The sequence below is a fragment of the Artibeus jamaicensis genome, unplaced genomic scaffold, assembly GCF_021234435.1.
Source record: "Artibeus jamaicensis isolate MK-2021 breed Jamaican fruit bat unplaced genomic scaffold, CSHL_Jam_final contig_856, whole genome shotgun sequence".
In the NCBI taxonomy this organism is placed as follows: domain Eukaryota; kingdom Metazoa; phylum Chordata; class Mammalia; order Chiroptera; family Phyllostomidae; genus Artibeus; species Artibeus jamaicensis.
In genome coordinates this window covers 6,778-31,764 of record NW_026521988.1, presented here as the reverse complement: position 1 = coordinate 31,764, position 24,987 = coordinate 6,778, and the positions used below count along the sequence as shown (strand labels likewise).

At 37.5% G+C, this 24,987-nt stretch overlaps 1 protein-coding gene and 1 pseudogene across 1 annotated transcript; both read left to right on the top strand.

Moving 5' to 3' along the window:
- The first annotated feature begins 206 nt into the window (after window positions 1-206).
- LOC128628598 (protein lin-28 homolog A-like) lies at window positions 207-8,989 on the top strand (annotated as a pseudogene).
- A 68-nt stretch (window positions 8,990-9,057) lies between these two features.
- On the top strand, window positions 9,058-24,125 carry TSBP1 (testis expressed basic protein 1; the record flags this gene model as incomplete). The annotated part of the gene is made up of 2 exons (XM_053673416.1): window positions 9,058-9,076; window positions 23,695-24,125. Coding segments are annotated over exons 1-2 (450 nt in total), but the record flags the coding sequence as incomplete, so codon positions are not given.
- Between the last annotated feature and the right edge of the window lie 862 nt (window positions 24,126-24,987).

Genomic DNA, 24,987 nt, shown 5'->3' with positions numbered 1-24,987 from the left:
TTACCAGTACCAAGCCCAGCAGCAGATTGGCAAGATTCTCAAAGCACCCAGAGATCTGCCTTTTCTGCAGGCTCCCTGTTAGGCTTAGTCACTGAACCAGTTTTACCCTTCAGCAGGGTTTAAGCTCCACAGATGGGGCAGGGTTTAAGCTCCACAGATGCCACATCAAGGGGAGTGATTTTCCCAAGAAATATGGCTTCTGCAGTATGGAGGTACGACTGAGCACAGATATGGTGGCTGACCCTTTGGCTCTTTCCCCAGAGCCCAGACTCTCCCCTCACGAGGCTCTAGTTCCCTCTGCCCTCCCTCTGCTGGAGCCCATGGTAAGAGGCTACAAACAAAAGTTTGTGCATTGACCCTTTAAGACAGTGGGCTGCATCTCTAGCCATCTCTCCTGATGAACAGAAACCCCATTGCTTTTTACAGCTGGATGTTATATGGCTGCCTTTCCTGGTTCTGGTACTGTATGCTGGGGATCCTTGTTTGGGGTTTTAACCCCACATTTTTCAGGGGCAACACCATCTTCAGCTAAAATATTCCTCTGGAACTTCATCTGCCATCTTTTCGGGCCCAGACAGCTCTCTCCTGCCTCCACACTTCCTATCAGTTTTAGTGTGGCTTTTTCTGTAAGTCCATGTTTATAAGGCCTCTCTCTAGCTAGTCTTCAGTTGTTTATTCAGGATGTCTTTTCAATAATTATTCTGTAATTTTAGTTTGGCCCTGGGAGGAGATTAGTGTAGCTTCCACCTAATCTGTAGCCATCTTGGATCTTCCAAAAATAAATCTTCAACATAATGTAATAACAACCTTTATAGTCATATTAGCTCATAATTCATAAATAATACTTATCTATAATAATTGTGTGAAGTTAATATTTGAAGCTAACTGAAAACTAATATTTAAATATCAATGCTTAATATTAAAACAGTCATAATTACTACATGCCATCCCCGCCACTCCTGTTAACTTCAGTTTATGTGAACTTGTGGGTATTATTGATGTCTCCAGCTTTGCTCTTCAGGCTTACATTACCAGACAAGAACAAACAGAGGTTAATATATCCAATTTAATTGTAACTCTTTTCTTAAAAGGGACAATGGTCTCAGAAATTCTTTTTCTTTCCCATTTTAAAGTAACTGAATTTTTGGAAACTTCAATTTTGTGTTAGGTCAATTAAAGTTCTTTTTCAAACCCACCAACATGCTGTTTGGTTGGCATTTCTGGTGTCCTTTGGCCTACCACAGGGTTTGGGTCTAATTCTCTGAATGGCTATAATCACTTATGTTAATATAAAGCCTAAATAGAATATTTTCTAACTTTATTTTGCTTTCATATTTTTCTGCATTTCCCAAAATGATTTATTTTAAGTTAAAAACTCTATTGAAGCAATGACTTAAAAGTACAGACATTATATGAACTTGTTATTAAAAACAAACTTTGTAAAATAATAAAAACTTAGCTCTGAACTAATACAAAATAATATTCTATGTAAAATATAATTTTAAAAAATAACTTAATCAACAAAACAAATGAGCAAGCAAAATATAGCCAGATACATTGAAATAAAGAACAAACTTATAGTAACTCGAGGGAAGGGGGGAAGGAGATAATAGGGGGAAGAAGGGGAAGGGTCATCAAGGACCTATAGACAAAGCCAAAGAGGGGTAGGATTGAGGGCAGGAGGTGGGGGTGAATGGGGCAGGGGGTAAGTGGTTGCAGGAAAATGGAAACAACCATACTTGAACAACAATTTTAAAAAAATAAATTATACATCTTGAATTTTAAAAAATTAAATGGAATAAATTTCAAAGACTTAAGCTCAGATGCTTTTGAAATAAGGCAGGAATAAGTAAACTAAGTGATGGACCTGGAAAATGATGTAGTGGAAGATGACAAATAAAACAAAGACATTATAAGATTACAGATTGAAATAGGCAGAAAAATAAAAGCTAATTTTAAATAAACATTAGAGCTCTTCGAAGAGTTTTAATTCTCATAAAAGTTGAAAAGTATGAGGGACTACAGGCAACTCCATTTTGCTGACTCTAAAAATATCTACCATGAAAGACTTAGGACTAGAAAAGAGGGTCAGAAAATTGAAAACTTAGAATTTCTCATTTGTCAATAACTGATTCCCACTCTTCCCTATTCTATACTCCTGAAAGATGTGCAAGTAGGAATCCTTGTCTTACACAGGTTACATGTTTATACCTGATGTTTTTTAAACCAAATCTAGATTTCTGGTTAAATCCCAGAGATTATCAAAAAGAAAAAATGTAGAAAATTTATGACAAAATCTTCAAATAATTATTATAAGTAAACTTCCTGCACTAAAAAAAGAAAACAGAAAGCTGACACTGTGTTAGAGTTTTGAAAGGAGAGCACATATTGAAAACAGAGAAGAGAGAGATGAAACTGAATGAACCTTTAACCAGTAACCAGTCTCCTGAAAGGTTGTAACCCTTCCCCTAATTAAGAATGTTTAGAAAAAAATATTTCATTAGAAAAAGTGAGTTTTACTCATATACCTAATCACACAGGCCTTCCAAAATGCCCTAGATATATAGGTTATTAAGGTAGAGTTAATATTGAATTTATAAGCAATAGCATTTTCATATAGAATTTAGTGGTTCCCAAAAGTCTTTTTTCTGATGTTTCAAGTAGATTTGCAATGAGAACTGAGTACATAATTCAGAAAAATAATAATTTGTTTTCTTTTCTTATTTAGCAATCGGTCCAGCAGCACCTGGTAAGTTCCGATTGTCATTTTTTGTGTCCTCTAGTCCTCTGTTACACCTAGGTTCCTTTGTTGGCACTGACACTTTTGACATCTGACAACACTAAACCTGGAGAGTCAGATTATTTCACATCTCTTTTCCTTCATGTTTTCCAGAATTTTTTTAAGTTCAATAATTTGAAATTTGGGGGAGTGGAGGAAGAGGTGGGTTACTTTTGGTTTGGGTTTAAATCAAAGGACCACAGAAAGAGGAATCAACATGGCAAGGACAGGGAAAAATATTGTTCATTTGTTTAGAGAATTAGGTTATGGAAGAAAGGCAAAGGGAAACAATGATGGCAATATATGTTGGGGTCAGATCACAGGAAAATCCATGGAAATAACATAGTAGGACATTTATATTTCAATCTGAAGTTATAGGGACACAAAATATGATTTCAAAAGATAAAAGGGGGAATAAAATGAGAAGATATAAGTAAGAGTATAAGGAGGAACAGACTGCACACTGTAAACAAGGAAAAAACTAACTAAAATAGAGTGGAAAATAAAAGAGTTGATTTTGTCCTCTCCTTGATAAAGTTTATCATATTCAAACCTGGACCACCACTGTTGCTCAGACAAATAGGGTTAATAGCAATATTTTGGAAGACTTTTCAGACACCTTCTTCCTGAATGAATTGAATTGGGACTTGCCTTTAATAATGTTTAGGCAAACAACAAAATTTATTTGTGTTTTCACTTTTTAAAAAACTATTGGTCTAAACGTACTAATTAAAAACCAATAATTAACAAAAATCTGATTAATAAAATCAAAGAACTAAATAAATGAAGATATTCCATGTTCATGGATAGGAAGACTCAACACTGTCATGATATCACTTCTTCCCAATATAATATAGAGAGTCAATGTACTCTCAACAAAACTACAACAAAGTACCTTAAGGATATCGATACTGATTCTGAAGTGTATATGAAATGGCACAAGAACCAGACTAGCCAATACATATTGAAGAAGAAGAACAAAGTTGGAGGACTGATGTGACCCAACTTCAAAACATACCTATAAAACTCCAGTAATCTTGACAGTGTAGTATTGGTGAAAGAATAGACAAGTAGATCACTGGAACTGAATAGATAGCCCAGAAATAGTCCCACATAAATACAGTCAACTGTTCTTTGACAAAAGAACAAACACAATACAATAGAGCAAAGATAATATTTTCGACAAATGGTGTTGAAACAACTGAACATCCACTTGCAAAAAATGGATCTAGACACAAACCTTATAGCCTTCACAAAAATAACTCAAAATAGGTCACAGACCTAAATATGACACCCATGATTATAACACCCCTAAAAGATAACACGAGAGAAAATCTGAAGAACTTGAGTATGACAATAACTTTTTAGATACAATACCAAGGACATAATTCATCAAAGAATCATTGAAAAACTGGTCTTCATTAAAATTAAAAACTGTGGCCAGCCAAGATGATGGCATAGGGACACATGGCTTGCCTCTTCACACAACCACATCAAAATTACAACTAAAATATAAAACAACCATCACTCAGAACCATCAGAAATTGAGTTGAATGTAAGTCTGACAACTACAGAGTTAAAGAAACCACATCCATCCAGACTGGTAGCAGGGGCACCAGGCTGTTCTCTCACCCACATGTGGTGGATAAAAATTCAGGAGGGATATTTCAGGAGCAAGGAGTCCCAGCCCCATACCAAGCCCTTCAGCCCAGGTTTCCAGTGCCAGGAAAGTAAGTCCCCACAACTTCTGGTGGCAAAAACTAGTAGATATTCAGTTGGTGGAAGAAACTTCTGGAGCCCCAAGAATATCTTCTTTAAAAACCCACATATGGACTCACCTACTTAGACTCACTCCTTCTGAGCTCTAGCACTGGGGTGGCAGCTTAAAGAGCACCAGTGGCATACTAGGAGAGGCTGAAGTATCTGGCATCATAGCAAGAAGAGGCCATTGCCCCTCTTCTAAGCCACACCCCTTCAGAGCCACAGAGCCAGCAGGCTGGTGCCATATTTGAGACTTTATCAACCTGGCTAATATTGTTTGAGCCACCTTGGCGATTTCCTAGAAACTCTACCCCACCCAACTTACAGGCCCACCCAAGCTGCTTTTTCATATGAATGCCTGGTCTTGGCTCATGTATCACAACTTTCTAAATCCCATCAAACAAGCAACAGCTGGCCTCAGTGAGCTCCAGCCAGGCACTAGCAGCTGCTAGTCTAGTTTCATAGTGTGTGCTTGCCTGGGTATCTCCAAGCTCAGCACAAGTAGCAGCCTTCTCAGATTGCTTTATAGCTCAGGGAGGGCAGCCCCAGGAAAAACACAAGTGGGGGCTGACCTTGGCCTTCACTGTGGGAGGAAACCTCAGGGCCAGTGCACTCAGAGGACAACTACAGACCATGTTGGAGAATCACCACCCTGCCTCTGCACAACTGCTCCTCCACAGAGGGCAGACGTTGGTGGTAAGTGGTCATAGCCAATCCTCACAGATGACTGGCCTAGGTAAATCCCTCTCATAAATCTTCCAAAAAAAACCAAGACTCAACTACAAAAGGAGGGTGTACTCAGCCCACACAAAAGGCAAACCTCGAGTACCCAGCTTGGGTGACAGGGGAGGTTGTGCCACTGGACCTTATAGGACACCTACTACATTCAGCTATACTACCAAGACAAGGAGTCAAAACAACTCTACCCAATACTTAGAAACAAACACAGGGAGACTGCCAAAATGAGGAGACAAAGAAACATGGCCTAAATGAAAGAACAGATCAAAACTCCCGAAAAAGAGCTATATCAAATGGAGATATTTGATATAGCTCTAAATAAGCAATCTACTAGATGCAAAGTTCAAAACACTGTATATAAGGATGCTCAAGGAAATTAGTGAGGACATAAACAGCATAAAAAAGATCCAGTCAGAAATGAAGGATATACTAATTGAAATAAAGAACAATTCACAGGGAAACAACAGTAGAGTGGATGAAAGCCAAGAATCAGATCAATGATTTGGAACATAAAAAAAAAAAAAAACAAATAATAACCAATAAGAACAACAAGAAGAAAAAAGAATCCAAAAAATGAGTATAGTGTAAGAAGCCTCTAGGACAACTTCAAGCATCCAATATTCACATCATAGGGGTGCCAGAAATAGAAGAGAAAGAGCAAGAAATTGGAAATCAATTTGAAAAAACAATGAAAGAAAACTTTCCTAATTTAGTGAGGGAAATAGATGTGCAAGTCCAGTAAGCACAGAGAGTCCCAAACAAGGTGGATGCAAAGAGGCCCACTCCAAGACACATCATAATTAAAATGCCAAAGGTTAAAAATAAGAAGAGAATCCTAAAAGCAGCATGAGAAAAGCAGAGAGTTACCTGCAAAGGCGTTCCTGTAAGATTGTCAGCTGATTTAGCAAAAGAAACCTTTGCAGGCAAGAAAGGGCTGGCAAGAAGTAGTCTAAGTGATGAAAAGCAAGGACCTAAAACCAAGATTACTTTACCCAAATAAAACTGATTATGCTATTACAATTGTCCCAATATATTTTCTCCATACCCCTCTCCACCCTGCACACTCATTCCTGCATTACCCTCCGCCCTTAGTTCATATCCTTGGGTTATACATATAAGTTCTTTGGCATCTCCATTTTTTCCTATACTATTCTTAACCTCCCCCTGTCTATTTTGTGCCTGCCATTTATGCTTCTTATTCCTTGTACCTTTTCCCCCATTCTTTCCTTCCCCCTCCCCACTAATAACCCTCCACATGATCTCCATTTCTATGATTCCATTCCTGTTCTGTTTGCTTACTTTTTGTTTTTGTTTTTTAGGTGCTGTTGTTGATAGTTGTGAGTTTGCTGTCATTTTACTGTGCATATTTTTTATCCTCTTTTTCTTAAATAAGCATATAATAAGGGCTTGGTGATGATGAACTCCTTTAACTTGATACTATCTCAGAAGCACTTTATCTGCCCTTCCATTCTAAATGATAGCTTTGCTGGATAGAGTAATCTTGGATGTAGGTCCTTGCCTTTCATGACTTTGAATACTTCTTCCCAGCCCCTTCTTGCCTATAAGTTTTCTTTTGAGAAATCAGCTGATAGTCCTATGGGAACTCCTTTGTAGATGACTCTTTCCTTTGCTCTTGCTGCTTTTAAGATTCTCTCCTGTGGGCTCCGGCCAAGATGGAGGCATAGGTAGAAACCCTTTGCTTCCTGGTACAACCAAAAGGAGGATAACAACCAATCTAAAAATGATAAACAACCAAAAGTGCCAGAAAAAATCAAACTGCATGGAACTCCAACAAGGAAGAAATTAAATAAATATTCAACCAGAACTGTAGGAAGGAGACCCACAGCAAGGAAGCAGACCATGCAGGTGGGCTGGCTGAGAGGTCCCACAGCAAGGTGGCAGACTGCATGAGTCAAGCAGGACTGGCTGAACAGGACTCAAATCTAGCAGGACTGGCTGAGTAAGACTCAAATATAGCCATAAACTACATCAGGGGTTGGCACCATGGGAGAAACTCCCAGTCTCACAAGAGTTTGTTGGAAAGTGGAAATAGAGCAGAGTAAATGAGCAGCATTCTTCTCTCCCTGACCCCTCCCCGACAGATAGACCCCTCCCCTCCCCACAACACAGCAAAGAGGGTTGCCCTGCCCTGGTGAACACCTAAGGCCCCACCCCTTTACAACATAAGTTGTAAGCGACAAAAATATGGCCCAAATGAAAGAACAGATCAAAGCTCTGGAAAAAGAACTGAGGGACAAGGAGATAGGCAACCTCTCAGATGCAGAGTTCAAAAGACTGGTAATCAGGATGCCTACAGAACTGATTGAGCTTGGCTGCAAAATGAAGGAACAAATGAAGGCTACCCAAAGTGAAATAAACCAAAATATTTAGGGAACCAACAGTGATGGGAAGGCAACAGGGACTCAAATCAATGATTTGGAACAAAAGTAAGAAATACACATCCAACTGAAACAGAATGAAGAAACAAGAATTCAAAATATGAGGAACCTCTGGGAAAATTTTAAACATTCCAATATCTGAATCATAGGGGAACCAGAAGAAGAACAAGAGCAAGAAGTTGAAAACTTACTTGAACAAATAATGAAGGAAAATTTCCCCAATCAGATTAAAGAAATAGACTTCCAGGAATTCCAGGACCCAGAGAGTCCCAAAGAAATTGGACCCAAAGAGGAACACACCAAGACACATCATCATTAAGTTACCCAAGATTAAAGATAAAGAGAGAATCTTAAAAGCAGCAAGAGAAAAGGAGAGAGTTACCTACAGAGGAGTTCCCATAAGACTATGGGCTCATTTCTCAAAAGAAACATTGCAGGTAAGAAGGGGCTGGAAAGAAGTATTTGAAGTCATGAAAGGCAAGGACCTACATCCAAGATTACTCTATCCAGCAAAGCTTTCATTTAAAATGGATGGGCAAGTAAGGAGAGCTAAAGGAGTTCATCATCACCAAGTCCTTATTTTATGAAATGTTAAAGGGACTTATCTATGAAATAGAAGAGAATCAGACCTCCAGACTTCTTTGAGGCCAACAGCCGCCCAACCTGGGACCTGGGGCAACTGGCTTAGCTGACTACCGTGGGCTCTGTGTCAAACCAGCACTTTTCAGGCAGCTGTTCCAAGGCATCAGAGGAGGTGCCAGCAGATGCTGCCCCAGTATCAGAGGAGCAGTAGCTGCTGCACAGTGCCAGCATCTGTAAGTGGTTCAACATGCATATGGGGTTCGGCTTCCTGTCCATGACTGCCTGCACTGGGTTCACGCTTGACCCACCAGTGGATGTCTTTGAGTACCAGAGTAAGATGCACATGGAGGACTTCTGAAGCCTGAAGGAGTATGAAGCAGTAGAGTTCACCTTTAAGAATTCCACCAAGGGCCTGTAATCTATTTGAGTTACCAGTCCTGGTGGGGTGTTCTGTATCGGAAGTGAGAGGCAGCCAAAAGGGAAGAACATGCAGAAGTGCAGATCAAAAGGAAACAGGTGCTATGACTGTGGGGATCTGTACCATCATGCCAAGGAATGCAAGCTGCCACCCCAGCCCAAGAAGTGCCAACTCTGCCAGAACATCAGCCATATGGTGGCCTCATGTCCATTGAAGGCCCAGCAGGCCCCCAGCTCACAGGGAAAGCCAGCCTACTTTCTGGATGAAGAAGAAATCCATGGCCCTGCCCTGCATCCTGATGCCCAGAACTGAGCTACAGTGGGTCAGAGGCCATCCTTTTGTGATCAGGAAGTTTCAAGGAGCAGGCATCAATCTGCAGAATGGAGAAAGTGGGGACAGGTTGGGTAAGGGGCAACTGGCACTGCCATGTATCTCAGGCCGAGTTCCATAGGTTCAACCCCTCTTCTTTCTTGGTTGGGGGAGGCAAAGGAACTCCAACCACACTCTATCCAAATGCATGTGAGAGCTTTGGGGGAAATCCCCCGTGCATGCTTTATCTGAGTCTCCAGCTTCTGAAAGTGACCTAGATAGGGAAGTTGTTTTCATTTTAAAGAAGGATATGTAATGATAATATTTCCCCTGCTAAAGTGAAAAGATTACCATGAGACCAGATTGATGAACCCAGCCCACAAACGACTACATTCTGTGAGAGGGAATCTCTCAAGGGTACAGCAGGGCTTTTCCTTATCCCCCAACTTTGGGATAGGGTGCTGAGAATTGCCCCAAGCAATGGGCTGTGACTATAGGCAAAAAAAATGGTTGGGGAACAGCTGCAGACCTGCTGCTCCTAAGCTCCTTCCCACTCCATTTCTGGGCCAATGCAATTTTATTTGGTCCCTTGGACAGCTGCACTTTGGGTCCCACTTTCTTCAGGATGACAACTGCATTAGCTGTGTGCGAATGATGTATCTTGTGCATTTTAACTTTTTTTTCATAATATAAATATGCTGGTTTTGTATTTTTGTGTATTTCAATCTAAGGCCCTCATTCCTACACTCTGTTCTAAGGTACATGAGCAGTCTCAGGGATAAGTGGGCAGCAGCTCAGTCTGTACGGCAGGAATACTTTTTGTTTTTATCATCGGGGAGAACAACTATTTGGAGTGTATAGCCTATTGAACTACCTCATTTTTGCCAGTTAGAGCTGGGTTTTTCTGCCATAGTGTCCTGTTGAAACCCTTCCATTTTTAATGTTTTGTGGAAGACTAGATTTTAACTGAGTGGCCCCATTAGTTGATCTCCTACTGGAAGATTGCAAAGTGGTCTGAACAGGAATAAGTGATTGAGGCAGAGGTTAGGAGAGGTGGGGCTAGATGAAAGGCACAGAGGGGAAACCAAGATTAGGTGAGGGCTGTCTATATATATGTGACCAAGGATTCCTGTTCCAAACCTCTAACTTCCAGGTTCGGGACTCTCATTAGACACCAGATCCATCCCTCACTAGACTGGGCTAGGCGTATCATGCACAGGAAGGGGTGTGTGTGTGTGTGTGTGTGTGTGTGTGTGTGTGTGTGTGTGTTAAAAACAAAAAACAAGTTCATAAAGATAGGTTTTAAAAACAATACCTCTCTACCCATTTTGAGCTGTCCTAGGATGGGTAAATGAAGCAATGACTAAATTCCTCAACCTTTAAAAATTCTTTGTTTTTCCATTTGGCCTCTAGAGAGACCATAAGTGATAACTTCTTTGTGGCACCTAGAGCTAGTGTCCTGCCCTGCTGCAGCAGTGACGAGTCATAGTAGCTGAAGGAGAAAAGCAGGTTTCCTTTACGTACTGTGAAATCACCAAAAACCTACCTCACTGTGTTGAAATGGGGCAAATGCAATAGGATGCATTGGGTTATGTGTGTCTGATCCTGGGTTCTTGTCTCCCCCAGTTGCTGCCTCCTCTAGTTATTGTATTTGTCTAGGCTTTGTAAGACTTCACAATAGCTGATTTGGTGATTGCTAGGTGGCCTAGTTTGCATAATGTGTTGGTCTTTCTCCATGTTTTGGGGGGGGGGTATTGTTTACAAACTTCTTTTTGCATTGAGAAAAAATAGCTAAAGTGTCTTTAATGAAAGGTTCTGCACCAGGCAACAAGGATCTGAAACATAAGCTTGGGGACCCCTCTTAAAGTGGGGGTCTTGAATCATCCTTTCTTTTGTTTCCTCTTCCCCTCTTTTCCAATTTGGACCAAATCTTCTGTCCTAAAAATGACTCCTACCCTGTCTTCTTTTTTATCTGTACCCCACCACAAAAGCTCATATACCCACACATACACATTCAATGTGTGGTGTGTCATCCCATCTCTTATATGATTTCTGAAAAAATTCGGAGGCTAAAAATATCCCATCCCTTTTTCCCAATACCCTGAGTCCAGATCATTCTTTGATATCTGATTCATGTCAAACCCTTAGATTGCTGTACTTTAATCTCTAATCCTAGGGTAGAGAAGCAATGAGGAGGCCTTTCATTTTGAATGTGGTATTGGGAGACCAAGAAAGAGAAGATGAATGTATATCCAAGTCACTCAGGAACTTTTATGCAGGTGCAAAAAACTTATGTCAAAGTAGCCACAAGATTGTTTAATAGGAGACAGACAAATATAACTCATGTTTGAAACCAAAGCATTTTTATGAAATGCTAGAAACCAAAGCATTTTTATGAAATTTTGAATTGATTGGGATGGAGGGAGGGAGGGTAGGAAAGCATGTACCTGTCTGTTCTTTCCTCGATTCCTTCTCATTTCTGAACTACAGGAGACTGAGCCCCCTTCAGCTTTGGTGACCTCCATTACTGGGGACTGTTTGATGGTTGGTTTTGCTATGCCGGGCACTTCCACTTGCTATCTATCATTTTGTAAAACACATGCTGACTTTTTCCTTTTCCTTATTTCCCTGGGAAAATGAAATAAAAGAATAAAGGCTTATTTATACAAAAAAACTATGAACAGTAAAATGACAACAAACTCATAACTATCAACAACTGAATCTTACAAAAATGAAAACACAAACTAAGCAAACAACTAGAACAGGAACAGAAATCAGAAAAATGAATATCATGTGGAGGGTTTTCAGTGGGGAAGGGGAGGGGAAGAATGGGGGGAAAGGTACAAAGAATAAGAAGCATAATTGATAGGCATAAAATAGACAGGGAGAGGTTAAGAATGGTATCAGAAACAGAGAATTCAAAGAACTTATATGTACAACCCATGGACATGAACTAAGGCAGGGGGAATGCTGGGGGGCAGAAGGGGGACAAAGAGAGAAAAATGGGACAACTGGAATAGCATAACCAATAAAATATATTTTAAAAACTTGTGGGAACAACTCTGAGAGAAAAATTTATGGTGAAAAATGCACATATGAAAAAAATTTTAAAAACCTCAAGTAAACAATGTAACTACACCACAAGTGGACAAAAACAAGTTACCATATTTTTCGGACTATAAGATGCACTTTTTCCCCAAAATTTGGTGAGAAATGGGGGTGCGTCTTATACTCCGAATCTATCTTACCAGACTTGCTGGGGGGGCAGCAGTGGAGCGGGGTCACAGGAGGCAGGAGCAGCTTCACAGCTGCAGGAAGCCAGCAGCGGCAGCGGCAGGAGTGGGGCGATGCTGTGGGCCCTGGGCTGGGAGGAGGGGCTGTCTCGGCAGTAAAAAACAAGAGAAGCAGGAGCCGGGTCCCCGCTGCAGCATACTATACTGCTGTGGCAGAGGGTACAGGTGGTACACGCGCGTTAGAAAAAGAAAGCCTGCAGCGCCCCTAGGTGCCTCCATCATGTGATTGGTGTGTCCCCATTAACATTAACATAGGCAAATTCCACTGTAGGGTCACCTGTCAATGTGGCCTGCAGCTGTTACAAAACTACAACTCCCATCATGCTTGGACAGGTTGGGATGATGAGAGCTGTAATTTGGCAACAGCTACAGAGCCACACAGGTTGTGCAAAATTGCTCTACCCACACAAGAGTGTTGCACAACCTGTGGCCTTCCAGCAACAGATCTCCCCATAACAGTGCATCATCCACTGACGTTCTCAGCTACTGTGCCCCCATAACTATGAAGGACGCAGTGCTGATAGTTCTGCCATTACTGTATTTTGTTGTAGAAAGATACCATAGCGTACTGTAGTATCCTGCTGAATCTACTGTAATTGTGGAAAGATGTCAAAGCAGAAAAGGATTTCATATAAAATCCCTGATTTTAGACCAATATCCCTGATGAATAAGATGTTAAAATTTTAAATAAAATATTAGCATACTGCATTCAAGAACACATTAAAATAATTACACAACACAACCAAGTAGGATTTATCCCTGGGATGCAAGTTTGGTTTGACATACACAGTTCAATAAGTGTAATACATCATTTTATAGGATAAAAATCATATGATCGTCTCAATAAATGCAGAAAAAGCATTTGACAAAACACAACATCATTTAATGATTTAAAAAAAAAACTGAACAGTTTGGTTACACAAAAAAATATGCCTGAACATAATAAAGGTTATATACGACATACCCCACAGGTAGGATTTTACGCAACAGAAAATATTAGAAGCTTTTCCTCTAAGGTCAGGAACAAGACGATGTTGCCCACTCTCACCACTCTTACTCAATAGTACTGAAAGTCCTAGCTAGAGCAATTATGCAAGACAAAGAAGTAAAAATCACCCATATCAGAAAGGAAGAAGTAAAATTGTTGCTATATGCAGATAATATGATTTTGTGTATAAAAAATCCCAAAGATTCAAACGAAAAAAAAACCTATTGGAACTAAGCAACAATTTCAGTAAGTTGCAGAATATAAAATCAACATAAGAAAATCATTTGCATTTCTATATATTTAACAAAATATCTGAAAAAAATAGAAAAAATTATCCCATTCACAATAGCAACAAAAAACAGTAAAACACCTCGGAATGGATTTAACTAAGTATATGAAAGATCTATACAATGAAAACTATAAGACTTTGCTAAAAGAAATCAAAGAAGACACAATGAAAAGACATCCCATGTCCATGAATTGGAAGAATTCTCATTGTTAAAGTGTCCCTACTCCCCAAAGCCATTTATGTATTTTACACAATAACATAAAAATACCAGATAGAATGGTGGCATTTCAAAGAAAGAGAAAAAAACAGTCCTAAAATTTGTATGGAATCACCAAAGAACCTGAATAATCAAAGTAATGTAGAGGAAAAAGAGCAAAGCCAAAGATATCACACTTCCTGATTTCAAACTGTACTGCAAGTTATAAGAATCAACATAGTGTAGTATTGTACTGACATAAAATCGGACATACAGACTAATGGAAGAGAGTAGAGAGCCCAGAATTAAACCTCCACATATATGGTCAGTGGAGAAGGGAGTCAAAAACACCCAATGAGAAAAGGATAGTCTCCTCAACAAAAAGGTGCTGGGAAAACTGGATAAATACATGCAGTTTTCAATACATAAACTTGAAATCTATCTTAAACCACTCACAGAAGTTAACTCAAAATGGATCAAAGACCAGATACCAAAAAGCTCCTAGAAGAAAATGTAGGGGACAAGCTCTTCGACATTGATCTTGGCATTGATTTTCTGGATATGATATCAAAAGCAAAAATAAATAAGTGGGACTATGTCAAACCTGAGCTTCTACACAGCAAAAGAAACAATTAAGAAACTGAAAAGGCAACCTTCAGAATGAGAAAACTTTTTTACAAACTAATTTCAGGTAAGGGGTTAATATCCAAAACATAAATAACTCATACAACTCAATAAGAAAAATAAATAAATTAAAATATGGGCAGAGGAACTGAAGAGAAATTTTCCCAAAAACATCCAAGTGGACAACAGGTACATGAAAAGATGCTCAATATTACTATCAGGACAAGACAAATCAAACCACAATGAGAGATCACATCACAGCACTTAAAATGTCTATTGTCAAGAGCACAGAGATAACATGTGTTGGAGAGGACATGCAGACATAGGGAACACTTGTACACTTTTGGTTCAGCCACTGTGGAAAACAATACTGAGGTTCCTTAAAAATTAAAAATAGAACTACCAGAATCTTTATAACCTGGACCCAGCAAAATGGCTGCCATCAAGAAGGGTGCTAAGAAGAAGGGTCATTCTGCCATCTAGAGGTAATGACCAGAGAATACATTACCAACGTTCACGAGCACATCCATGGAGTGGGTTTCAAGAAGTGTGACACTAGGGCACTTAAAGAGATCAAGAAATTTCCTATGAAGGATATAGGAACCACTGATGTGTGCATTGATACCAGGTTCAATAAATAGTCTCCACCAAAGGAATAAGAAATATCCTGTATTTATCTGGGTGCAGTTGTCCAGAAAATGTAATGAGGATGAAGATTCACCAAACAAGCTCTATACATTGGTTACCTACGCATGAATCTGCCACCACTTTCAAAAATTTACAAACAGGCAACACAAATGAGAACTAATAGCTGACTGCCAACTAAACTTATAAAACTGCAAAAAAATCTACTACAGCGATTTCATTATGAATATATACCAAAAGAAATGAAAACAGGATATCAAAAAGATGTGTGCACTCCCTTGCTTATTACAGCATTATTCACAATAGCCAAAATATGGAAACAATCTAAATGTCAGTGTTAGCTGATGAATTGTTCAATCATTGGTGGCATAGATAAACAATGAATATTATTCAGCCATCAGAAAGGAGAACACCTGCAATCTGTGACAATATAAGTGGACATAATATTAAGAATATTATGCTAAGTGAACAAGTCAGACAGGAAGACAAGTACTGTATGGTATCACTTACATGTGGAATCTAAAAAAGTCAAACTTGTAAAAACAGAAAGTAAAATGGTGGTTTCAAGGGCTTGGGGGTATGAGATAGGACAGATGTTGTTCAAGGGTACAGACTTGCAGTGAGTCGTAAGTAAGCCCTAGAGGTTTAATGCACAGTATAGTAAATGTAGACAAAATTGTACTATAATCAAACTTTCTAAGGGACTAGAACATATGATTCCAATCACAAAAACAGGATCATTATGTAACATGATAGAGATGCTGGATTGTCCATACAACATGTAAATGTATCAAGTTAACATTTTATACACTTTAAATTTGCAACTATATTTCAATAAAAATTTAAACAAAGCAGCTAATCACAAATTCTTTTTAAATTACAACAGGCCGAGAGAAAGGGGAAGAGAAGTGGAAGTTTCCCACATTTAAGGAAATGAAACTTAGTTGTTCATGACACAGGAATATTCCACCCAGTGCAGAGTCTTGGGGGTTGGAGAAGAAAGGAAAGCCCAATACCTAATTATATGTATGTCTTTGTCTATTTCAGTTAACACTTCTGGAAAAATCAGTAAGTTGGGATCATTTCCTTACTTTGCCTATTTCTGTATTGAGGACCCTTGAGTATTTGTACCCATTCTTTTTTGTATTCCACATTCTTCTAACTTCTTGGTCAATTATTTCTTAAATGATATCCTCATACTTTGACTCTCTCTTACTTACTTTCCTTTTATAGCAAAATATAATGGTCTTGTATTCGATTTTCATTTTTTACTACCAAAGAAGACTGGTAGCATATATTTCCAGTAACTTTGCTGCAAGACAGCCTGTTTTCCTGGGGCTATATAATCTAGCAATGGATAATTTTTACTAAAAAAAAAATAAAATCCCCTAAAACTAGTATAAAGAATAGGTGTCACACAAGATAATGACTTTGATAACTGACCAAAAAATACACATTTTCAAACATCTGAAGGAGAAGTGGTCAAAAAAACTGATTTGTGAAAAAACAATGAAGACAGGACATTGCAATAGCAAAGTACGAAATTGGTAAAACAGATTATTTATTCAAGGATTCAATCCCACACGTTAATTAAATGGCATCCTAAAGATCAGTTTCTCTGTGGAGCTGGATGTAGAGCTTGGGCCAGATCAGCACTACTGAGGCTGAAATAGAGGACTTTTTATTCCCTGGTGGTCCTGTTTCTGCGTTCACCTACAAAGAGTATTGATGGCTGGGTTCTACTTGAGTTAAAAAACTTTGACTGATCTTTCTTTGGTTTTTTATCTTTAGCATTATCTCCTATGGGTGAGTTCCTTATCTATTCTAAACTGTGATATTGTTGATAGTTATTTTCTGGCCTGTTTCTACTCCCAAAATAGATACTTGTTCTTCTAAGGTCATATTAAAAGTCCCTATTCTCCAGAATCAAGCAAGGCTTTAAATAACTGTTTTGGGGAAGACTTCTGTAGAAGAGAAGGAGTTCATACAAAAGCATGCCATAATCTCTGGCCTTCTTCTGGGCTCTGAAACAGTCTCCTCACTGCAAAATGTAATGAAAAAAGAAGTATTGGTTTCTAAATTCCATTAGTTCCTCCTTGGTAATTTAGATTTTTTTTTGTTATAAGTAAAGGCCTACTGTATCATATTATAGAAAAAACTAATTAAGAACAAAGTCTTATTTATTGTGTTTTAAATAACTATCTTTGAGGGATAGTAGGTATTGAACACCTACTATGTACTGTGCATTGTGCTAGGCATTTTCAAGAACAATTCTCTCTTGTTCTTACAATAGCCCAGCCTGGTAGCTATTATTATCCTCTACCTCATAGATCATAAAACTGGCTCAGATCTTTTAGCCCAGGTTAAAGAGCAGGTAAACAGCAGTGTCAGGATGTAAACAAAGGGCTTCCTGTCTCTGGAGTAAACACAACTTCTACCCCAACATATTATAACCGATACTGAACCACAAATGCCTTTTTTGTGATTACTCCTGAAACCTTATCTATAAATCTAATATTTTATACCTACTAGTGAAGCTGTAAATTAAATGTACACAAAAAGTTTCAAAATAGAAGACATTACATTTAAATTGATGTCTGGCTTTTAACTGTTTTCTAAACTCAAATTTCTCTCTATGAATATTATTTAATGCATGGTACAGCTCTTCAGGATAATAATATGAAAAAATAGAATAGTAGTTTTTAAAACTCTGCATATAATTATAAGAAGAAAAAGGACTTAAATGTAGTGACATACACTTCAAGCATCTCAAACATTCTGACCATTGAGAAACACAAAATATGTTCTATATTTGTTCTATAATTGTTGTTCAATTATAGTTGTCCCACATTTTTTCCTGTTGCTCTTCCCTGCCCCACTCGTAAGACAAATAAATACTTTATGATCTCAACTATAAGTGAAACCAAGTCGATAAAACAAACAAACAAGCAAAATAGAACCAAAAACATGGAATATGTTGTACATTTAATCACCTTTAAGCCACACTCTTCTTTTTTCAATTTCCACTAGAATGGGGGTGGGTTTGTGATTGAGGGAGAGGAGGTGAAGTTGGAAGAGAATTATTTTCTTTTGATTTACAAAACAAGAAACAACATACATTCAGAGCAGTCATGATATGACTGCTCCCTCAAAGGTTCCCTACATTTTCCATAAAGAGAAAGAGCAATGAGAAGGGCTCACAGGCCAAGTCCGTTCCTGGAGGAGATTACTTCTTAATAAATATGGGGGTTTTTTATTATTAAAAAATCAGTTTAACCTTTTAATTTTTTGTTTTGAAAGATATATTTTGGTTAACAATATTTCAAACATATTCTTCCCAGTTAATATTTTTAGTAAAAGAAGGGGAAGGTTTAATTTATTGTTCAAAGAAAATTTTAAAACAAATCAGCCCGTCAGGCTTCATCATCTCTAGGTCAAGTCCCTTATTTTCTCACCTCCACATTCAGCTAATAAGTATATGATCTTTTTAAATGTTTATTCATGGCCTGAAAGCTATCATGATTTATCATTCTAATGCTTAACAGATCTTGTAGAGTGTAGATCTGATTGTACTCTCCATGACAGTCACTAGATTAAGAATATAATATGATTAAAATCCTAATGAAGCTCATGGTCTATTTTCTACATTAGTTAAATATTATATAATTAGAATTATTAAATATAATAATTTTTTCTTGATATTTTTCAGCTTTAACAAAACTTATCCAATTAAAAAATATCTTTTCAATTTAAACTTTTTAAAAATTCTGCAACATTTTAAAATATATTTTATTGATTATGCCATTACAGTTGTTCTATTCCCCCTTCATTCCCCTCCACCCTGCACACCCCCTCCCCCACCATTCCCCCCTTTAGTTTATGACCACATGTCTCAAGTTCTTTAGATTCTATATCTCCCCTACTATTCTTGCCCTCCCCTCCTATCTATTTCCTACACACCATCTATGCTACTTATTTTCTGTACCTTCTCCCCCCTTCTCCTCCTCCCACTCCCCTATTGCTAACCTTCCATGTGATCTTCATTTCTATGGTTCTGCTTCTGATCTAGCTGTCCTCTTAGTTTGCTTTTGTTTTAGGTGTGGTTGTTAATAACTGTGAGTTTGCTGTCCTTTCACTGTTCATCTTTTTTATCTTCTTTTTCTTAGGTAAGTCCCTTTAACATTTCTTATAATAAGGGCTTAGTGATGATGAACTCCATGAATTTGATCTTATCTGAGAAGCACTTTAGCTGCCCTTCCATTCTAAATGACAGCTTTGCTGGATAGAGCAATCTTGGATGGAGGACCTTGCTTTTCATGACTTTAAATATTCCTTTCCAGCCCCTTCTTGCCTGTAAGGTCTCTTTTGAGAAATTTGCTGACAGTCTGATGGGACCTCCTTTGTAGGTGACTGTCCCCTTATCTCTTGCTGCTTCTAGGATTCTCTCCTTCATTTTAATCTTGGCTAATATAATGATGATGTGCCTTGGTGTGTTCCTTCTTGGGTCCAACTACTTTGGAACTCTCTGAGCTTCCTGGATTTCCTGGAAGTCTATTTCCTTTGCCAGATTGGGGAAGTTCTCCTTTATTATTTGTTCAGATAAGTTTTCCACTCATGGCTGTTCCTCTTCCCTTTCTGGCACCCCTATAATTCTGATGTTGGAACGTTTAAAGATGTCCTGGAGGTTCCTAAGCCTGTCCTCATTTTTTTGAATTCTTGTTTCTTCATTCTTTTCTGTTTGGTCATTTTTTCCTTCCTTCTGGTCCACTCCCTTGATTTGAGTCCCAGTTTCCTTTCCATCACTATTGGTTTCCTGTGCATTTCCATTCATTTCAATTAGTTTAGCCTTCATATGTTCCTCTAATTTGTGACTAAAATCAACCAGTTCTGTGAGCATCCTGATCACCAGTGTTTTGAACTATGCATCTGAAAGTTTGGCTATTTCTTCATCACTTAGATTTATCAGCTCTGGGGCACTAAGTTCTTCTTGAGCCATGTTTTGATCTGTTCGTGCCAGTTTGGCTGAAGGGTTGGTTGTTGTCAGACTTTCATGAAGTTCAATTTTCTGTGGTTTTGGCTGAGTTTTTGTTGCTAAAACTTTGTTGTTTTTAAACTTGGTTATGGGAGGAGGCACAGTGCTTCCACCTATGCCTCCATCTTGGCAGAAATCCCCAATTTAAACTTTTTAATCAGCCTGAATACGTTATGACAATCACCAAGGTCTTGATTAAACCTTTCAATTTTATTAGAATTTTGTTCTATAAGATACCACCTGTTCTATAAGTTACCACAATAAATGTACATGTAGCCAAAGTTTACAAATATATATATTAGTCAGTATATGAGGCCCAAGAGAAACACAAGGTTTATGCACCATTTAGAAATCTGGAAGAAGGAAAAGAAGAACTTAGGATTTGGTAGAATAATGATTTGTGCCTCACTTCTGTAATGTAAAGTTGAAATAAAAGTGAATCTCACTTTATCAGATAGCTAGATTTCTGAAAAATAAATTCCAGCAAATCTAATTTTTTGTTGATTAAGTTAAAGGTAGAAAATATAGGGCAAAAGTATTAAGACAATGAAGGACATGAGGATACTATTAGAAGTAACTAGAGGGTTTTTTTTTTTAGTGTGGTGAGGAAAAAAATTAAAATGTTTTTAATTTTATAGAATTAGCAAATGTGTAACTAAAATAAACTGTTTCATCAAATCCTAGAATACTTCATTTTGATTGACAAAATCTATATTATTTAGGAGGTAAAGTTAGGTTAAAATGGATCATGCAGTAGTATACACAGTAGTAAAGATGAAACAAATTACCTCATGAGATGGTGAAACTAAAAAATATTCATATATTAAGAAAAATCAGCTTGTTTAGAAGTACATTCCATAGAATTCATAAAGTTAGAAGCTTCAGTGGAAGAACATACTCCTCCACTCCACGCCACACCTCAAACAAAATAAGAGTCCACTGTTAGTACAGACAGATATCAAGATATTCTGGGTTGTTTTTCTCAATACAGAAGTGGTTGGGATATATTATCACTAATTTTTATTAGAAAAATGGAAATGACTTTGCCTAGAATAAAATGTCAGTACCCTTATCTTACTAGACAAGACTAGTGGGGAAAATACACAAAAAGCTGCAAAAAGCATTAATGCAGGGTTTCTTTTTTTTCTTTTTTTTTATTTAATTATTTTTCAAGTACAGTTTTTTGCCTTTTACTCCCTTCCCAGCCTGCAGGGTTTCTAATGTAATTTTTATTTTGGTATCAAAAGTTTAAAACACCAAAGAGAAAACACTGAACTATGACATCCATTTTGATTTATAGTTATCTTCATATCTATTATAGGTGTGTCTTACTTTTTACAACTGATAAAGTATAATTATGTGTATAACAGTATTTCAAACAACAAACTCTGAATGTACCAAAAAGTTTTTAATATTAAAAAGTCAAGTAATTAATTATTATACAAGAAATATTTTTGTAATACAAATTAATCATTCCTCTAAATTATTTGTTTGATATGGAATAATTTTTCTTACATTTACAGACGGTTTTTGCCTGTACTATCTCATTTGGTTGTAGTAATAGCCAATATTTATTGACAGCTTACTATGTTCCATATGCCGTACTAAGTGCTTTACTTATATGATATTATTTAACCCTCATAACACTTCTGTGAAGTAGCTACTACTATTGCTCCCATTTTACAGATGAGAAAGTAAAGTTTGCCCAAGGGCATCCAGTTAGTTAGGTGTGGAGCCAAGGTTTGAACCAGTCCATCTCTAGAGCCCATCCTCCTAAAACTATTTGTCCAGAATACATAAATAACTCTAAAAAGTAGGCAGAGCAGACTACATATGAGGAGCATTTGGAGATTAACTAATTTACCCAAATAAACCCCATTAACAGGAATACTAAACCCAGGCATTCTTAGCCAGCTTTTAAATGTAGGATTCTTTCTATTATATTAATATTAAATGTTAGATTTTTTAATTTTTTAAACTGTTATTCAGTTACATTTGTCCCCATTTTTTCCACCATCACTCTCTCCTGCCCTACCCACCCCACTCTTCCCACATTCAATCCTCCCACTCTCCCCACTCATTGTCTTTGTACAGGTATCCTTTACACGTGTTCCTTGATTTGACCCTTCCCCTTCTTTCCCTTGTTATCCTCCTCCCCTCCAGTCACTTTTAGTTTGTTTTTTACTCCATATCTCTGGTTCTATTTCACTTGCTTATTTGTTTTGTTGATTAGGTTCCACTTACATTTCTTTTAAAGCAATACATAACTCAGCTCCTTAGTAAAATCCACACAATTCTCCTTGGTAGCACAGATAGTCTTTTTTTTTCTTACTTCAAAGAATAAGATCATTAAAAAATAATAATAATAAAATAAAAATTTGAAAATAGCAGAAACTAACCCTGGATTGTGTGACTCAGTGGTTTGAGCACTGCGAATTAAAGGGTCGGTTCCTGGTCAGGGCAGTTGCCTGGGTTGCAGGCCAGGTCCCCAGTTGGAGGCATGAAAAAATCAACCAATCAATGTTTCTTTGCACATAGATGTTTCTCTCCCTCTCTTTCTCCCTCCTTTCCCCTCTCTCTAAAATTATAAATAGAATCCTTTTTAAAATAAAGATAGGAGACGCTAGCTAACAAATTCAAATTTATTAGGTAACACAGAAATAAGACATAGCAGAGCAGATTTACCTATATTTGATCAAAGGGACCTGAAATTTTTATCAAGTAACTTAGCAGATACTGCAAGAAATAGTCTGGTAGTAGTGGTTAAAACTGAACTCTGGAGTCTAACTATCAGGTTCAAAACCAAGCTTCACTATCTGCTATTATGACCATATTCACATTTACTTAAACTTTCTATGCCTCAGTTTTTCATCTGTAAAATGGGGAGGATAATAGTACTTATCCTATATGGTTATTGTGAGGATTAAATGAGTTAATACACATAAAGTGCTCAGAATAGCAAGTACCTGATATGTGGTAAGCACTTAATAAATGTCAGGTAGAACTATTACTACTTCTGTATAATGAGATGTGCTTTTATTCAATATGAAAAATATATTTTGAGCTTTTTTTCTATTTTTCAAAGATTTTTATTTATTTATCTTTAGAGGGGAAGGGAAGGAGAGAGGGAGAAGAATATCAATGTGTGGTTGCCTCTCGTGTGTCCCCTGCTGGGAACTGGCCTGCAACCTCGGCATGTGCCCTACTGGGAATTGAACTGCAATTCTTTGGTTTGCAGGCCTGCACTCAATCCATTGATCTATGCCAGCCAGGTCTCTTTTTCTATTTTAAGAAACAATGTTTCTTTTTTCCACAATTTTTTCTAAAAATAAGTTTTATTTCTTTTCAGAATACATCCTTCTTTAACTATTAAGCATTATTCATTAGCTATAACATACTAAACAAATGTCAGCTCATTTATACTACATTTTACCTTTTCTTTCGTTAATCTTCAAATTTATTGAAAAAATCTGGAATGTTATCAACACTTAATATAATTTTATGTGCAGTGTTCCACCATTTTATATTTTCAGCAAAAACTAAAGTTTATCCATTCTAAGACAAAAAAAAGAAACCAATAACTGGGGGAAAGTACTTAACTGAATCATGTACTTTTGTTGTGTGCTCAGTTATATTTCCAGGTTACATGGATGGAGAACTTGCAAAAAAATCAGATCTGAGAGCCCCGATTCTAAAACGTGGAGGCACTTCAAAGTCTAAGAGTAGCCAAGAAGAAAACAAGGAAGCACTAAAGAAGGAAATCTTATTCACAGATTCTGATAAGTCTTTGATGCGTGAAGCAAAAGGCATCGAGTTGAAGAAAGACAAGATGGGGATGGAGCCCAACATAAAGGAAAGTGACAGAGAAATGCCAAAAAGACAGGAAGCCCAAGTAAAGGAGAGTGAGTCCAGAATACCACAAGGACAAGAACCTCAAGGAAATGACAGTGAGTCCAGAATACCACAAGGTCAAGAACCTCAAGGAAATGACAGTGAGTCCAGAATACCACAAGGACAAGACTCTCAAGGAAATGACAGTGAGGCTGGAATACCACAAGGACAAGAATCTCAAGTAAAAAATGAGAATCCTGAAGATAAAGAAAACCAGGACAAAGAAGAGGGAGATACAGGAAAGAATGAAGATGCAAAAGAAAAGGAAGCCAAAAAGAAGAAAGGTGGTGGAAAAAAGGTCAAAGCTAAAGGAAAGAAAGAACCACAAGCCAAGGGTAAAAAAGCAGAAGCTTCAAAAGAGGGGCAAAGCAAGGAAAAGAAAGAAGTACAACAAAAAGAGAAAGAGTAAAGATAAATAAAAGCCCATAAGACAACTGTTTATTATGGTTCCCATCCTCCAGATACAAGTAATATACCAGGCACTGCTTAAATGGATTATAATTATAGAATTCTTTTAATCTATACATCTGCAGAGTTTCTACTTTTTAGAAATTTCACCATTTTTAGATCTCTCAGCCCCAAACCTCAGTTTTCATCTGTGTTATAAATTGATACTTATATTACTTAGTCAGAATGACTGAATACTTTCTGAACTAAAACATTTTGATTAAATAGAAGTATAATAAATTTTAACAAACATTATATCTCTGTAATATATAACTTTTCATGGTGGGCCTAGTGTCCCAGCAATAGAAGTATACAGAAAAATTATAAGTCAGAGTCCCTGGAGTCAGATAGTTTGTAACATACGGGGGTCCAGCACAAATAATGTCCTTATTTATTACATAAAAATATTTTATCACAAAATCATGAGCATAACAATATGTAACATAACAATATCACACTCAAGCACACCGTATGACATTTTAAGTGAATTGTTCCAATTGCTGTCCATCTCATGCAAGCCATTCATGTACCCTACCAACCACACTCAGTGGTGTTACTTCTGCCAGACCCTGTATATAGTGATATGACAATTTTTG